We start from the raw sequence: 18,866 nt of genomic DNA on the forward strand, positions 1-18,866 counted from the left end.
CTACTGAATAAATAACTTTATATTTATTTTAAATTGAAACAAACTTTATTTAAATATAACAAATATGGTTAGTTAAAGATAAATAATTATTTTATTGAAGAATGAAATTTGATTAAAAATATCTCACATTTTTTAATGGAAGGAATATATACAAAGTATACCTATCTTGCATCCACCAAATTTTAATTAGATGATGACTAAAAATCACAAAGAGAAAATTAACTTGACCAGGTGTTGATCCTACATGTTCGACATTAAATCTGAACTTGATAAATTTTAGTAGAAACAATTTTAAAATCTAATGGCGAATTGATATAATGAACATCTTGAGAGAGGTTTGGCATAAATTTAAACTGGAACAAGATACATGTTCCTTGAAATATTAACAGGGCACAAGGTATTGAGATTCACTTGTCGTTAAATCTCAGTACAATTAGTAGACAACATATCACACTCATTATTTATATTAGTTTGAATCTCAGCTTCCAAACTCAGTAGCAAGCTCATCTGCAGTTTTTTCCAACTAAGACCTATCAAACAATCCCTGAATAAAACTTTTTCTTCCTCTTAAATATTTTATTTCGACACCAAGAATATATCAGCCCATGGCATAAGAAGGAGTGGGCAAGTTAATTACAGTGGTCTTGACCTTGGTCATCATGTTTATGCTGTTTGTAATCCCTTGTGATCCAATTCCACTGTCCTTAATTCCCTGCAAGTCATGCATCAATTTCTCAGTATTGGATTCACTTGATTTCCATGGCAAAACAGTGAAATGTTTGGAAGTAACATAAATTTTACGGGTTTCTCGGCCAGATTCACCTGGAAGGGGAAGTGATCGGGTCCTCGGGCTGGGGCTGAGTTTATCTGAACTGTTCCTGTCTCCATTGCATCACTGATCAAAATTGCTTTGTTCACATCCTTTGTGAAGACACAACCCTGCACAGGTTCAAATGTGCGGATGGATCATGGATCCAAGTTATTTTCATGCTCACATATTACAGAAACCTACTTTCAAGGGACATTTGTGCATGCAAAAAACCGTTTTGAATCAGAAGCTTCAGCTATTATGTAATAAAATGTGTTACTGCTGATCTTTTTGGTCATGTCAAGGATCATTTTAACTGGAAAGCTTAAATTGTTAAGAGAATTAGTTTTATGATAGAAACTAACTATACCTGAAGTCCAAAATTGCTAGCATTGCAATGGTGGATTCCTTCTTCAACAGAGTTAATCCTAATAACAGGCAAGACTGGTCCAAATGGTTCCTCCCATGCAATTCTCATATCAGGCCTGACATTATCTAGAAGCAAGGGCCAAATAAGATTTCCCTTTCTTCTGTACTCCTGGCAGAATGTTGCTCCTTTCTCTTTAGCATCCATTACAAGACCTTCAATATAGTTTGCCGATGACTCTGTCACAACTGGAGTGATATCACTGTTATTTTCAGGTGGCCCAACAGTCAGTTTTGCCACCTTAGCCTTAACTTTCTCCACCAAAGCATCGGCGACAGATTCCATTACTAGGACAACCTTGACAGCAGTGCACCTCTGACCACTGTTATTGCAGAACATCAACTGGTTTTAGAATGTTGGTTTCTCAGAAATCATATCTGGATTACAACTAGTCAGTCACTACAAGAAAAGCATGCATCTAAAAGTCAGGAAGATGAATATAGTTTGTAAATATATTATAGAAACTGTAACCATGTGCACTTGATAGCTTAGAGAAAATTATTTTATAGCTTTGCTTTTGAAGATGGAAATTTACACTACATTCTAGGAATTGAGAGTGAAGCAATCCAGTGTCATTGGAAAAAGCGTCAGCATGAAAAGCCATTTACCTGTATGAGAAGCCTCCTTTTATAATGTTTGAAGCCACCAAATCAAGGTCAGCATCTTCAAGTACAATGCAGGCATCTTTTCCTCCCAGCTCCATTTGCAAAGGGATCATGCCTGCCTTCTTTGAAATTGAAATGCCAGTATCTCCACCAGTGAAGCTGAGATACAGAAGGATGAAAAGCCAGAAATAGAGAACTTAAGTACATCTCACACAAGTAGGGAACGTGATTTGCCATTAAAGCACCAGATATAAAGGATAAAGCTGTTACCTTATACAGTTCGCTCCTGGGTGCATTGTGAGGAAGTCGCCAATCTCAGAGCCTTTGCCGGTGACACAGCTGATTAAGCCTTTGGGAAAACCAGCCAAGTGAAAGCAGTGCACCATATGCAGACAAGAAACAGCTCCCTAGGAGGCAGAACGCAGAAGAATAAGAAAATCAGCTTCATTTGATAAATCATCCTAGCAATTGTTGTGTTAATCATAGTCGTTATATGGTTTGGGTTTTAGAAAAATGGAGTTGAAAAGAACTTGTTGAAGAAATGGATGGCGTTTGTTTGTGTGATATTTGTGGAAGGGGCGAATATACATTTGTAAGAGTTGCTCAATTAGAGTTTCTCTATTTGTTGCTATTTTCTCAGTTATCACACAATAATACATACATGGTAATGTTACGAGTTTTCAGGCTGGGTTCTATCATATACTCTCAAGGAATAAAGCAGGAAAGAACGGAGAAATTAATCTGAGTCATGGCAATATCACAAACGTGCAATACCTATAGGCGCAACCATGGAATCTCATGTAGTCACTTCTTGATTAAGCTAGTTACTTTACTTGCAAGAATGGATCCATTTATCCATAATGCCTTTGAAGAGTCTTACAAGTTATTTGAAAATAAGGGATTTGAATTATTTTCGGATAAGAATTACCTGAGTAGGAGGCTTGAGCACAAGGGAATTTCCAGCAATCAGCGCAGGACCAATTTTTGAGACAGCAAGATTTACTGGATAATTAAATGGTGGAATGGCTAAAACTACTCCCAGTGGAATCTGAAAAATAATAGGAGATTGTTTAGATTACACATCATGTAAAAAACTTCACAAGAAAGAAGGATATCAAATGACTAGCTGACAGACCATGGTAGTAATTATATTTATTGTAACTATCAGTAAATAAAATAATGAAACGCCACGCCAGGCAGAGATTGCAGTGTCTAATGTACTAAAGAGAAATTATTAGAAAGGTACTATCAAATTAACCCAGATTCCATGGGGATTTAAGATATTCATGCATTCTAATTTTTAACTCCAGTACTTTATGGCAAAGATAGTTCCATTTCTGAATATGCATATTGTCTCAAGTGTTTAGGAATCTGTTCTTCCTCTAAACTAGAAGCTTTGGCTCAAGGTATTGGAAATTTATCCTGAAATCTGAATAACTTACTGTAAGGTTGGTCTTATTGTCCACCGAGTCATCAAATATGAGCATGCATGGGTGCATGTGGGTATCTAAGTGTTGATCAACCTTCACTTTTTTTTTTTTTTTGGCCCGATAACCACAGTATTCCTCCTTCATAAGTGAGGGTTAATTAATAAAATATGGAGGCACTGTCCTCTTCTTTTTGAAAAACATAAACTTACAGCCTTTTCCATTTTGATCTTCTTCCATTTAGGTTGAAATAGAGAATTTATAGCAACACCGTCCCTTGTAACAAGTTGCTCATATATGAAAGTTGAAGCGTAACAAGTGAAGTGAAAAGAATGTGCCGAAAATATACCTTGGATGTGAGGCAATACTTGGTCCTTTCATTTCCAGGAAAACTATCTGATACCAAGAACTTTCCCTCACCCAGAATCCTCACACCTTCTTCAGCACAGTAAGAAACCAGATCCCCAGATCTCACAACCTTCATATAAAATAAATAAATAAATAAGTAAACAGTAACTAGCTATCTTATGGCTCAATATCCATTCGTAAACACTCATATTTGTTTGGCGTACAACCCAGAAAACACAAAAGAATACGCACCTCTGTGACCGAATCTTTAGCTGGTTTTGCTATTTCTTTCACAAGACACTCTGCAATTGGATCTTTGTGTTCTTTAAGAATGGCTGCTGCCTTGTGAAGAAGTTCAGCTCGCTTCCAAAGTGGGGTCTTTGCCCATGACTTCTGTGCAGATTTTGCTGAATCCATGACCTTGTTGACCTCTTCTTGTGTACAAGCTACAACAATATCATAAAAAGACTCAGTAAGGCATTCACTCATATAATCTTACAAGCTTCCTTTTACTTCCCAGTTCTGCCACAAAATACCATAAATCCCACCTTTAAAAACATTATTTACACGTAAATCCTCGCTGCAATTTTCAGTTCCAAGAAACCAGAATCCTTAAGATTGTTTAAAAGCACCATTTAATCCAAAAATTTAAAGGCAAAAAGGGTAAAAACCTTCGAATTCTGGAGCACAGTGACATCACTAATTTACCACTATTCCCGTAATAAATTTAGTGAAGGCAACATCCACAAGCTAAACATCGAGTTAACACTAGAAAAGATGATCAAAATGTTCAATCATGAAAATTAATTACCCTGAACTTTGTACTGAGTCTTTCTGGTAGTGGGATTAATAATAGGAACGGTTTTCCCAGAAGAAGACTTCTTCCATTCTCCATCAGCATAATACTTGTACACTTCTCCATCAAAAATCTCTGCAAAAACTCCAGTCCCAGCCATTTCAGAGATACCCAGATACACAAATGCGACCCCCAGAAAAAAATGAACAGACTTTCTCCCTTTTTCTCCTTTTTCCCCTTCTCACCAACAAGTTCTAGACTTGTATTTATATATAAGTGCAGAGAGAGAGAGAGAAGCTGCAAAAAATAGGTGAACGTTAGGAGGATTGTCTGGTGTAATACGGATCGGGGTTTTGCGGGTGGCGGTTTGGTGAGTGAATGAAGAGTGAAGAGAGTGAAGGGAGATTTGGTTAAAATTAAGAAGGTGAGCCACGCGTTGGTTTGGTTGTGTCTTGTCCAGAACTGGTTAGGTGGTTCAAAGATTGCCACTTAGCTTGAGCACTTGATTATCTCAGATTCTCTCAATTCAATGTTTAATTAATAATTACTTTCGTTTCGTCTTTCTCCTACAAGATTTGACTTTTCTGTTATTGGGACAACTTGATGCTCCTTCTTCCTTCAGCATCTTTCATGCACAAAACGGTTAAAAGAATATTCCATTTAGAACTTAACAAGCCTGCCTCCTTTTTCTTCAACCTTTTTCATAACCCATAAACATAAAGTTCAACATTAAATTTGTGGAACACAAAAGGGCTTATCATCATTGAGAGTATAATGACTTATTTAACTATTAAATCCAGTATTTAAAGGTGGTAAGTGCTGTAAAAAAATTATCTAGAAAGAAAGATCATCTTTTGAAGTTTTGAAATGAAGCTTTAATATTGACGTGACATATATTAAAATTGTATGGGAGGGAAGCAGGGGAAATAGTTTTTGAAGAATATGGTAAGCGATACAGAAAATTGTACGATAAAGTCAGATTGACTAATTATATGACTGTAATAAATTTGAATAAGTTCTCGATTTTAAATTTTTATGAGTATAACAATTTATATACTAAAATAAATTGTTGTTATATTTGAGTATAATTGGATAGCAAGTTTTAAAATAAAACAAGCTAATATATTTATTTATACTTTTATTTTTATTTTTATTTATTTAATTCTTTTTCATACGCTCTATGTACTATTACTTTTTTTATAAAATTATCGATAGAAATATCAATTCACACACTGCTATGAATATGTTACATTTTGTAAAATTATCAGATTAATATTTGCTCATTACTTAACATTTATTACTTTCTATGATATGTTTGGTTCAAGGAAAAAGAAGGAAGAAATGTAAATTTTAATGAGTTTGATTGAAAAATAAAAATAAAATGATATGGAAAGTTTTTAATTAATTTTTCTTAATATTTTATCTTATATCTTCTTTATATTAAAATGTTATAACTTTTTTTGTCTATTTTTTAAAAATTATGCTTATTAAAATCTTCTATCTTATTCCCTTCAAGTCAAATAAAATATTAATATCCGCTTAATGCACGGGTAAATAATCTAGTTAAATTACACATGAGGGGAAGCAAGGGGAATATTTTTTGAAGACATATACACACACATATATGGTGAGGGAGACAGAAAATTATATGATAAAATTAGATTAATTAATCATGTGGCTCTCATAAATTCGAGCTAGTTTTGGTCCACGATGAGATTGAGATCTCCATTCTCCACCTTACTTGTCTGACATGAGATTTACCACTCGTCATTGATTTTTTTTTTTTTTTAAGTCACCATCAGTACAGATGACAGATGAAGAAGAAAATCCATAGTGTACCACCGAATGTTTAGGTGAATTGATATGGAATCGTCCTAACTTAATTAAATTTAAAATCTTGAGTTAGAGTTTTGAAAATACAATTAAGATGATAAATTCTCTAAGGAGGGAGTGGTAGAGGCTTTCCTTAAAAATGGGCTGAGTCAGTCTCAATCTGAATTAGTCTGATCTTGAGTTTGTGAGTTAAAATATTGGAAGCTATCATAAAAAAAAAAAACCAAAAAGAAAATCCAAGGTGTGAAAGACACCAAAATTTAATAGAAAAACACAAGTTTAGGCCATATGTTATCAGCGCATAAAAAAAAAATTGTGCGCATAAATAATATTTTAGCCCAATTAATATAAAAAATCGTTTCAAATTAAAAAGATTTTGCATTATCCCAACTGCTTTACGAGTGGCGCACGTATTTCAGAAGAACTTTGTTATAAGTGAGCTGGATTTCTAAATCGTTATTTGCTGGGGGCAGCGTCTAGACTGGCGTCACGATGTCTCTCCATCACTTAAAAAAAAAAAAAAGTACGTAGGATTGTTTAGCTTTAATAAATAATAAATAAATAACATCATCCTTTTGATTTTGGAGGCTCGTGAGACGTGGAAAAATTAGGCTAATATCCTATACAAGAAATCCAAATATAGATTTTTTTAAAATTATAACATTGATAATTATTTGATCCTAGAAGTTTTTATTTTATTATAATTTAATTTTAAAATTTTAAATCATTATAACTCAATTTTTATAATTTTAACTCAGTTATAATTTAATCCTGAGTCATAAGTCTTGCAGTTGAATCCTTATAATTTTAACCATTTAAAATATTGATTTTTATATTTAAAATATAAAACTATAAATACTAAAATTATGTTAAAATTTAGTTCAAATATTTTAAATTACAAAAACTTTTAATCTTGATAAAGATTATAAAATTTAAAATTTTAAAATAGTTTTAATTTTTACAATTTTTTTAAATGCAAGGACCAATTTTAAATAGTTAAAACATATTGAGCTGTAAGAGTCAAAGTTTAAAAAATAAGTTTATTTAAGCCTAAAATAAGGTGATGTTTAATTAAAGCTCCAAATAAAGATAGATGAAGCATCGAGCCTAGACAGGTGAAGAGTTAGGCTTGATAAGTTATCAAATGAACCAAACTCCAATTTGTTTAAGTAAAATTTTTTTAATTAAGTAAGTGTTGAATCGTTGAAAAGATATGAATTATAAGATTCAGAATAACTAAATTAAAAAAATTATTATATAGGTGCATGATTGTCACTTGAACATGTCTCAAATTTTGTGAGTCCGTGTCAAGTGGGAGAGAATATTTTGATAGGAGCATCTAAGCTTTTTATTTTGTGGACATAACAGCATCAGATGAGCATTATAGATAGGGTTTTGTTGAAGAAGAAAAAATAGAAGACAAAACATAAAAGCATTGTCACTTTATTTCCCCTTTACATTGCTCTGCACTCAAAATTTTAGCTCTTCCTCTTCTCCACTTTCTTATACTTATGCCATTCTATGTAAAGTTGCTAAGTTAGTTAATTATCTTTGATATTATACTTTTTTTTATGTCTACCTCTATTTAATATAATATCATAATTAAAAAATCTTATCAATTACAATTCTAATTAAAAATACTTAAAAAAAATTTCATTGATCATGCTTTGAAATACATAGAATATATTATATTTTTTAACATATTATCTAAAAAAATGTCTTATATTTTTTAATAGAAAAAGTATTAAATGATTGTTAATTATTGTTGTCTAGTTGTTAAAATTTTTTTTATTAATTATTATTTATTTATTAATAATCAAAAATTTCAACATTGACAATTTTAATGAATGACATGTTATTTAAATTTATTATGTGAAATTTAGAGTAATTTTTTCCATAAAATAATACACATACACAGATGTGCGTGTTTTTCTAATAAATTTACATCCCAATCAAAGGCTACATTTTTTGAAATTATTAACAAAGTTAGAACATTGATTATAAAAGATTGAATCATTATCTTCGAACACATATTTAGGAAAAATAAACAGATGTGCGGACATACTTACTCGCATAGCCTCTTAAAATAATCTTAATCTTATTATTTACAATCATTCATCCTTAAGATGCAAATCTCTTATAAAATTTAATATGACCTGATTTTATTTAACATTTATACAGATTTTTCATGTTCTTGTATTTTTTTTTAAAAAAAAAGACTCCATCTTTTTCGAAGGAAGTGTTATGTCGCAACGTAAACATCTACTTATCGCAATTAGCTCGGATGCTATGTTTTAAGGCTTGGACCAAAATAGCGCGAATACGGAGGATCCCACCACCTTCATCATTAAACAAAAGGCTACCAATTGAACACGTGTCACAAAACACAACTTATCACATTATTGGCTCCCTGACATTTCATTACTCCATTTCACATGTTCTTATATATAAAGTATTCTTAAAAATTTATTTTATTTTTAAATATAAAAATTGTCAACAATATTATTAAATAATTAAATAATTTTATCCCTATATTAAAAGCGAAAGAGATATTAATTATGATATTATTAAAAATAAAATTAAAAAATTATTTTGATTTTAGCTGATTTCAATCCTATAACAAATTTTTATTGAAATCGCGAGATTCAATTTAAAAATATTTTATATAGATAAAAATGAAGGTAGTATTATTTATTAATTTAACATGATCAACACACACATAAAAAATTTATAATGATTCATACTATTTATGACTTACAAATGAAAAAAAAAACTTATTTCAAATTTGCATAGAGCCTTATAAACTATTTAATCTAGTGTTTAAAATTTTAAAAATTATATTATTTATAAATTATGAACTGTGTGACTCATTTTAAAAGAAAAAGCGATAACGTTGTTTCGGGAAAAAGAAATGAAAGGGAAAGGGTTAGAGAAATGAAGATGTTAGCTGGGGAAACGAAAGTTGTAGGTGGGGTCTCAATTTGGGCCACAAGTTGTTTGTAGGGACTAATTCATCTGCATTGCCTTGCTTCATTTCTTCTGTGGACCAACTTTCTCAATTAGTTTCAGCCACGTGATTCACCCCAATTCTTTTGCTCCACACATACATATATATATTATTATAACGTCCTCTTTCCCTTCACATATTTCCATCACCATGATCTTGACTCTTGGACTCTTGAAAAGGTTCACCCCCCAACATATGGGCTTACATGCTGGACCATTTTGGGCCTTCGAAGCCCAGTGTACAAAGGAAGGAATTTCTAACAACTACTAGATGGGCCTCCAACTTTGAATACTTAGAATTATAGAATTAGTCAATCCCATGGACTTTGATTGGAATCTATGGTGATCAGCGAGTCATTTTGGAAGATTTTATATTATTCATACGTGTTTTGATTTAAATAGTACATACCACAATAAAAATTTAAGTATATTAAATTTATCTCAGTTATGAATTCATGACCTGTTTGTTTTAGCCTATTTTATGAAAAAAAATCACTTTTGTTTTGAAAAAAAATTATTTTGTGAGTTTTTATGAAATTTATTTAAGGAAAAATTGATCTTTTAATCCTCCAACTTTTAATTAACTTGTGACTCAGTCCCTCAACTATGACTCGTTGTGACTCAATCCCTCAACTATGACTCGCCTATGACTTAGTTCCTCAACTTTTGAATCACTTACAAATTAGTCCCTGAACTTTTGTTAATTTTTTTTTATATTAACTTATATCTCACATCAATGAGCAAGATGAAAGTATTTTAGAATAATATATGAGCATTTTTTATTCCTCTTATTTGATAAGAATTTTTTTAAGAAAGTAAAAAATAAGGATCGAATTATTGGTGAATCAAAAGTTGAGGGATTAAATCACAGCGAATTATAATTGAGGGACTGAGTTGTAACGAGTTATAATTGAGGGACTGAGTTACATGTGAGTTAAAAGTTAAAAGATTAAAAAATTATTTTTTTATTTAATTTCTTGAAAATAATCAAAATAAAAAAAGCATATTTTTTATTATTTTAAGAAGTAACTTTGAGTAGTTTTTGAAAAGAATTTAATACAGTACATGAGAGGGAGTATTTAAAAAAAAATGGAATACATGAAGATATCATAAAATTTTAAAACAATATAATAATAAATTATTTTTACAAAACAAAAATCAAGAAAGATGTTATAAAGTTTAAAAATAAATAACTAATAATTACTTTTCTATTATTGTAACCAAATATAAAATGATATACGTTTTTTTATAAAATATTTACAAAATAAATATCATTTTATAAAATATCTAAATTATTTAAAAATTACTTATTTTTTAATTTTAAACAGATGAGCCTTTGATATTTCAAATTTAATTTTTTATCATTTTTAATATTAAAAAATAAATTATTATTGATAGAATCAAATATAGAAATCAGAGAACATTTACTCTATTTAGCATCGAATGAAGTGTCTGAACCATATTGAATTAGAAGCAACAGGAAACACTATTTTTTTTTTTGAAACCAGACAGTCCAACCATCAGATTCATGAATTTCAAACTGGGACTTCGTAGATCGCGGGGGAGATCAATGGTTTCCATAGGATACTCCGTGCTGAAGGCAAAGAGCAGGAAACATATCGTTTTATAAATTTTAAATAGGAGTAAATGTTTAGAAATATAATTACAAATGTATTGATAAAATTATCCATTTTCCAAGTTTAAAATTATAATTATATAAGTTAGGAGTAAATAAGTATCAATGTATATTTATATTTATCTTTTTTATAGTTCATGTATAATGTTTTATTAAAAAAATTCTTCAACATTTACATGGAATTTGAAAAATATATCTTGCCATTTATAAAAGGTGTATGGGATGAGATAAATTCATGAAATTTCTTTAACAAAACATGTATTTCTCTTATTTTATTTATAATTCACATTATAAAAAATTCATTTAAATTTATTTATAAATCATGACATAATTTTTTAAATAATATTTAAAATATATTTGTAAAATTATTTTTTATGAGAGAAAAAAATAATATGATATTATTTTTTAATTTATTATATAATAATATATTTAAAATTTTATATATTTTTATTTTTTTATTGATATTGATAAAATTAATAAAAATAATTTTTTAAAGATAGAAGAGTAATTTATAAGATTTAGATTTGAAAGAATTAAAAAAAAATTTGATTTTTGACGTGGTTTTTAAATTAATTTTGATTTGATTTGACTCTGAGTTAGATTAAAAATAAGTTTGGCAGAATCATAATTTACTGAATTACTATAAACATGATTTTTAAGGTTATTAATTTTCATTAAACATAAGTTTTATTAACTTCTAAAAATCACGACAAAGACTCCTGAAGCGGGCATAGTTGGCGGTGATCGATTTCCTCGTACCTACGGGCTACCGCTTCCTCCATCGGTTCTTCTTTCAGGCTCTGAACGCAGAGTTGAAAGCTGTCTTCTTTGCTTGAGGTAATTATCTCCCTTGACTCAGTCTCCATTTTCTGTGGCTTCTCGATTCGATCTTGGCTTCGGACTATCGGTAATTCTTGGGTTAACTGTCGGTTTCTGGCTTCTGGCTCTTTTCTGTTTGCAGATTTTAGTGAGTTGTTTCTAAGGGATTAGTATTTTGCGACGATCATCAATCCTGAATTTCCTGTTCGGGAGTACCCTAGCTGAATTCAACTTTACGTCTCTTGTTCACGAACCCTAGAAATCCAATGCATCCCAAATTTTGCCGGAAATGCCAAATCCTAGTTCAATCGCCAGAACTAGGGATTCCTTGCCAATCCGTAACTGTTTCCCCCATCACCAATCATACACTGTTCCACCTTAAACGCACTTTCTTCCCCAAATCGCTCTCTTCCCAACTCCTATCGTCGTTCTATTTCACTCTTAATGGCAGGCCTCTCGCCGACCATACCTCTATTTCGGCTTCCCAAATTCCTCCCCTTTCCACCCTGATTTTGCGATCCAGGTCTCGTGGCGGTGGTGGCGATGGCGGTGCTACGGGTGCGGAGTCCCGTGATTGTTACCTCAATATGTACGCTGTTAAGAAGCCCGATAAAGTGGACCCGAATGAACAAAGGTTATCAAAGTGGTTGAACTGTGCTTTATCGAATGAGCCGTTGAGGGAACCTTGTGTGGTGGATAAACTTGGAAATATATTCAATAAGGAAACTCTGGTGGAGGCGTTGCTGAAGAAGAATCTGCCCAAGGAGTTCAGGCACATTAAGGGTTTGAAGGATATGATAAAAGTTCAGCTATCTCTAATTCGTGGGATGGAGGATGCGAATAGTGGGACTCGTTTTCAGTGTCCTATTTCAGGGCTTGAGTTTAATGGGAAGTATAAGTTCTTTGCGTTGAAGAGCTGTGGTCATGTTTTGAGTGTTAAGGCTTTGAAGGAAGTTAAATCCTCATCTTGTCTGATTTGTCACGAGGATTTTTCAGAAACAGATAAGATACCGATCAATGGGAGTGAGGAAGAGGTAGCAATGTTGAGGGAGAGAATGGAGGAGGAGAAGGCTAAATTGAACGAGAAGAAAGCAAAGAAGATCAAGAATGGATCGAGGGTCAATGGGGAGAAGGATAGTATGAGTTTGGAACAATCAAGGTTAAGTGGTACCAAACATGGGAATGCTGCATTAAATGGTGTGGCTGATGGTGCAACCAAGCGTTTCAAGGCTGCTGATATGGCCCCTGCTAATGCTAACAAAGAAGTTTATGCATCGATATTCACTTCTTCAAAGAAGTCAGACTTTAAAGAGACATTTACTTGTAGATCCCTCCCACTTGGTAGAAACTGATTGTTGTATCCAACATAAAAGTATGTGCTACCGACCAAGTCGCCTGTGGTTTTAGAAGTTACTTGCACTGTAAGTTCTTGACAACATACTATGGAATTGGATTGCCTGGGTTTTGAAATGATACAGACATGTGAACTTGATTGCACAACAAGAGAATCAACTTTGAACTAGTCATTTTGTTGCTTTGGCTTCTCATTATTATTTATTGGTTGCCGACGTATTGACTTCCTTATAGTGTGTAATCTATTATGCCTTCTTGAACATAGTATCGAATCCATACTCATCTTATATTCCTTGGGTTTGATTTCTTTACCATCCTGTTGGTGAAAGGTGAATGAGAAATTTAACTCCTGTTTGTACTTGGAATGTCATGCCTATTTTGTGGATATCTGGGAAAACCATTCTCAGTCGAAGGCAAAGGCAACCAATCTCATGGATTAGCTGTTTTAATAATTAATGTTAGATTGCTTCCGGAGTGATTGTGTGTTCTCTTTCTGCTTATTGGCATTTCAGCCTTATGGAGGTTACATCTTTTTCAGTATTTTGTCTTTGCTTAGGAGACTGGAAATATGCAGATTCATATGACTTGTTTCATGGCCATTTTACAATTTCAATTCCAGAGCACCATTTTCTTACAAAAAAATGCAGGATCTTTCTTATTAAATTAGTTGATTTTTCATTTTCTTTATTTTCCCTTTCATGGTAAATCCTTGATCCAAATACAAAATGGAACTGGGGAGCTTATGGTTTTCAAATGATACAACAGATTGGAGATTGGAGATGTTCTTGGTTCTGTACTTGGGAATTGTGATTGGACTTGGCGAAGCTACAAAATAAAATGAGCCATGTTGCTTTGTACAAAACGATTGATTTTTTTAGTTGTGGGCCAACTTTTTCCAATTAGTTGGTGGCTTCACTCTCTGGTACTGCCTGCTTGAAATTTGTACCTTTTGTGCACCAAAACAAAACAAAAAAAACAAAACAAAACAAAGAAACTTGTAACACTTGGATCCACTAGCTGATTAGGGATTGATTCAACTTAATTGGAAGTCTCAAATTTAAATTCAAGATATATAATAACAATTAAATTCTGTGGAAAGTATGCCTTTTAAAAATGTGTTTGTAAGTTGTCAATAGAATTAGATTAATTAAAAAACTTGGCATATTGGAGCTAGAAAAAAGAAAAAAGGAATATCCCCCCTCTTTTTTTAATTCTTGCTAGAACATGATATTTGTAGTTTTGTGCCATGTATCGTATCAAATAATTTTCACAAATTCCTAGGATTATTCATTAACAAAATAATATAAAAATAGCTTTGCCTTGAAATTTTGGAGTTTGTTTCCAACCAAAAACCGAAAGTACCAAATAGTGGCATTTTGCATGGTTAGAGCTTGTTACGTTTTATCAAGGTACGTAAAACCGGATCGGTCATTGAACCGGTCATGACATTGGGTCACGGGTTAGTGGTTCAATTAGGGTTGAACCGGGGTTGAACCGGTGGCAAACCGGTCATGATTAAAATAATACAATTTAAATAAAAAAATATTAATTATAAGAACATTCAACCAAATACAATACTTCAAATATCTATCCTTACAATGACAACCTTTCTATCATATGATTAACATGTCCATGGTAACTAATATTGACCAACACCAAAGTCATCATTAACTTCATTCAAATCTCCAGGCATTGAGACATTAGGATTGGAATGAGAAAAACCAGAACCACTAGCAACATCAGGCAAAGATGGGGGCTCTAGAACATTCATATATTCATCACCTACAATACAACAAATAGAAATTAATACTAATGAATGGCATTTCAAAAAATTCATATACTTGTATTAAACATTATAGTAAATTTAATAAACCTTCATAATCCCTCTCAAGGATTAATGGAGTAGCTATGGTTTCATTGTGAATGACACTTTCAAGATTTGCAACTTCTTGAAAATCAAACTCAGGAGCTGGCTCTTCCTCTTCTTCAGCTACCTAAAAGTCAATTTTGTCAATTGATTCATAATCAATGGGATCATAACTTTTATTTTTCCTCAATTGACTCCTTGAAAAAAAATAAAATAATCAAATATGATAAACAATAATAAAATTCATATTCAATTATAAATTATAAAAACATTGCCATTTAAAACTCTAATTTTTACCTATGCTTCAATCGCAGATTATAATTTGTAAAAACTAAATCATTCAATCTTTGATGTTGTAATCTATTTCGTCTTTTGATATGGATGCGTTCAAACAAACTCCAATTTCTTTCACAGCCAGAAGAAGAAGAAGTTTGACTAAGAATACGCATTGCAAGAGTTTGCAATTCTGGAACAGAACCTCCATAGAATGACCACCATTTATCTGCAAATAAAAGACACTTAGTTAGATGTTAATCATATAATAACTAGAATTACCATGAACATGTTAAATAATAAATATGAATACTCACAAGGATCTAATTTCTGAGCTGCTCTTTCACATGAAGTTTTGTCAAAAGATTCTTTACGATCACGATACAAGCTCAATTGCTTCATCATTACAATATAATCAATTTCTTCACTTTCATTTGACTCAAACACATCAAGCATTGCATCCATTAACCTTCTCTTGTGAACAAAATTCTCATTATACAAGAATGCAGGATTCAACAAATATGCCGCTACATGAAGATTTGTCTTAAAGTGCTTATCCCATCGAGCTTGAATAATGCTTATGTAAGGCTTGTAATAATCTTTCTTATTGTTGAATGTTGCCTTAATTGCTTTTTTTGCCCTTTGCATGCCTTCATAAACATAAGGCAAAGAAGGCTTCTCATCTGAATCCACAATTCTCAACAACTTTATAAGAGGAGATACAACCTTCACAATTTCTAAGCAATCACCTCAAAAGCCATTATCTAATATGATGGCAGTAACAATTATTCCAGCTTGAGTCTTTGACAATTTGTGATCCACAAAGTGCTTATCAGTCACCAAAGCTTGCAAGTCATGCTTATGCATATATATGCTATGCAACGTAATAAATGTAGTAGCAAATCTTGTTGCACTAGGACGTACAATTTCTTTCCAACTCGATCTTTTCCTTAGCCATGACAAGAAGATCATATGATTATAAACAAAAACAGTTATCTTTGATGCCTTAGTTCAAGTGCTGACATATTGTCCAAGCTTGCTATATCTTTTAAAGTAAGGTTCAAACAATGAGCAGCACAAGGTGACCAATAAATATTTTTATATTTTTCCTTAATCAACTTACCACATACTACATAATTTGCAGCATTATCAGTCACCACATGAACAATGTTCTTAGGACCAACCCACTCAATCACTTCACAGAACAACGAGAATAAAGTCCTAGCATCTTTTACCAAATCTGATGCATCAACAGATTTCACAAAAACCATTCCATGTGTAGAATAGACTAAGAAATTAATCAAAGTTCGCTGCCTCACATCTGTCCAACCATCAGCCATGAGTGTACATCTAGTGTTTTTCCATTTAGCCCGATAACTCTTAATAAGTAATTGACATTCTTTTCTTCAATCTGTCAACAAATTGACTCTAAATTCATAAGCATTAGGGGCTTTGAACCCTGGCCCAATAGAAGCAATAGCATCTATGGCTTTTTGAAATGAAGGGCAATCTAATGCATTAAATGGAATGCAATTGATGATAGCCCATTCAGCAATAGCCATTTTTGCATTGTACTGTGCTTCTTTTGTTGCAAACACACTTTTGATGCCAGGCTGGGAACCAGGAGTTATCCTAGGGGCAAAATAATTCTCAACTGAAACAGTAGAAGCTTGCCTCTTATTGGCACCTCTCTCAGGGACTATCTTAATTGGAGTAGGAGCAATTGGATCATTAGTTTCAAGGTCCCCTATGTCTACTTGTTCTTGTTCTTGTTCTTTTCTATCATCAACCTTCCTTTTTCTCCCACCTTTCAGAGACTCTACCATTCTGTGACATACATCATGAGGAACTTTTTTACAAGAAGCTACTTGACCACTTACACCAGCAAGATGTTGCTTCATTCTGTTAATCCCACCTCCTCCATAGCTTGATGCACAATAAAGGCAAGTATATATATTTTTCTTGCCTTCTTTTCTTAAGGCAACATGTGCCTAAGCAGGATCAATTTTTCCACACATAAATGGGGCCTCATATGTTGAATCATTACCACTAGGAGGGGGATCATTGGAATTGGAGGTAGGATTCTCATTTCTATCACTACTACTAAGATTACTTCCAATATCCATGATCAATGCAATAATTATATTTTAACCTGCAAGCTAAAATAATGACTAAGCTTCAATTTCATTTTTCCACACAAATGCTGATTAGTCATATTCAGTGTTGACTGCATAGTTTTCAAGTTTGGCCACAAAGAAAGAAGGAAAAATAAGAAGCTTGATATGCCCTGTCTATAACATAGTGCAATCCGTAGTTCAAAATTAAGATAGAAAATCACAACATTTTTAAAATGCACACACAGTATGAACCTGAGCAGAGGATAAGACATGTGCCTTGAGATTGCAATTTATATAATAGCAATTCACGTGCAAAGATCTCATTTTCCCAACCAACATATATAACCCCCAAATCATCAACAAGATAAACAGATCACAGAGCAGGAAAAGATCAGAAAGCGCCATCAATAATCCCTATTTAATTTTAAAGGGCTTGGACATGATCGATCTACAAAGTCATGAAGCATAGGCTTGAGCTGTCAGATTCAAAGTCCTCTCCATACTTACTTGAAATATTAAACAAAACCATAAACTGACATTATATTGTCAAACAAGATCAAACACAAAATCATTACCAGAAGAAAGCCTAGATCCGAAGCCAAGATCAAACATTATATTATCAAAGCCACAAATGATTATGAAACTAAACCAGTATATACATATAGCTTCATTTCCGAAGCAACATAAAAGCACAAATTAACAGTAAAGAAACCTTAAAACCAAAAAAACACAAAACACCAGAAAGTTTCACACATACAAAATGATCTGCCGAACAAGCAAGAAACAAATCACGAGCAACAGAGTCGACCACTTAAGCTGAATCACGAAACAAAAAATAGAGTTGTGCACGATCAACAGTGACTAACTAGAAGCAAAATGCGAGCTGCGTACACCGAGCTGTCACGAACTGACCGGCTGAGATTTCAGATCGATCAGGCTAAGAGACGAAAGTCGTACACTGAGCTAAAGGAGAGACCGAACAGCAGAGATAGAGAGAGAGCTGGAGAGGATGGATGGTCGGAGACAGGGAAAGGCGAGAGAGGAGGGTCAGAGAGTCGGACGCTGATTAGGGCGAGAGAGAGGACTGAGGAGAGACGGTAAGACACAGACGAAAGTCACGAAAGGGAAAGGCGGAAAGCTGGTGCTGTCTGGCGTCCGTCTGCGTCTGCAATTGGAAATCTGGGCTTCATACCATGGGCTCTGGATTTGGACCGAAAGAAAATTAAAAAAAATAAATCCCCCAAAACGACGTCGTTTTGGGGATTTTTGTCTGAAAAATCATGACCCGGTTAACCCAGTCAACCTATCGGGTTATCCGGGTTACACCGGGTTGACCCCAGGTTGACCGGGTTACATCGGTTCACCCCCTCACCGGTTTAGGAGTAAACCCAGACCGGACAAGGGACTGGGTCACCGGTTTTCGGGTTGACCTGGCCGGTCCGGTCCGGTTTTCAATAGCATGCGTTTTATCTTTTTATAATGTGAGAATGTAAAAGTTGTTTGGTTTCTTAAATTTTTTTTCATAGTGCATTTAAATGGCACATTTTTTTG

At 32.9% G+C, this 18,866-nt stretch overlaps 2 protein-coding genes across 2 annotated transcripts; one reads left to right on the top strand and one right to left on the bottom strand.

Moving 5' to 3' along the window:
• Positions 1-315: 315 nt before the first annotated feature.
• On the bottom strand, positions 316-4,863 carry LOC129320928 (NADP-dependent glyceraldehyde-3-phosphate dehydrogenase-like). Its single transcript, XM_054966610.1, has 9 exons — positions 4,427-4,863; positions 3,868-4,061; positions 3,617-3,745; positions 2,769-2,888; positions 2,111-2,247; positions 1,844-1,999; positions 1,179-1,557; positions 823-939; positions 316-712 (listed from the first exon to the last, which is right to left on the bottom strand). The coding sequence occupies exons 1-9, from the start codon at positions 4,569-4,571 to the stop codon at positions 599-601; spliced, it is 1,491 nt and encodes a 496-aa protein (XP_054822585.1). The 5' UTR covers positions 4,572-4,863; the 3' UTR covers positions 316-598.
• Positions 4,864-11,583: 6,720 nt separating this feature from the next.
• On the top strand, positions 11,584-13,546 carry LOC129319507 (uncharacterized). The gene is made up of 2 exons (XM_054964611.1): positions 11,584-11,723; positions 11,848-13,546. Exon 2 carries the CDS (start codon positions 11,972-11,974, stop codon positions 13,055-13,057), a length of 1,086 nt encoding a protein of 361 aa, XP_054820586.1. The 5' UTR covers positions 11,584-11,723; positions 11,848-11,971; the 3' UTR covers positions 13,058-13,546.
• The last annotated feature ends 5,320 nt before the right edge of the window (positions 13,547-18,866 follow it).

The sequence above is a fragment of the Prosopis cineraria genome, unplaced genomic scaffold (assembly GCF_029017545.1).
Source record: "Prosopis cineraria cultivar Desert tree isolate PC_DT_omini unplaced genomic scaffold, ASM2901754v1 PC9, whole genome shotgun sequence".
Classification (NCBI taxonomy): Eukaryota; Viridiplantae; Streptophyta; class Magnoliopsida; order Fabales; family Fabaceae; genus Prosopis; species Prosopis cineraria.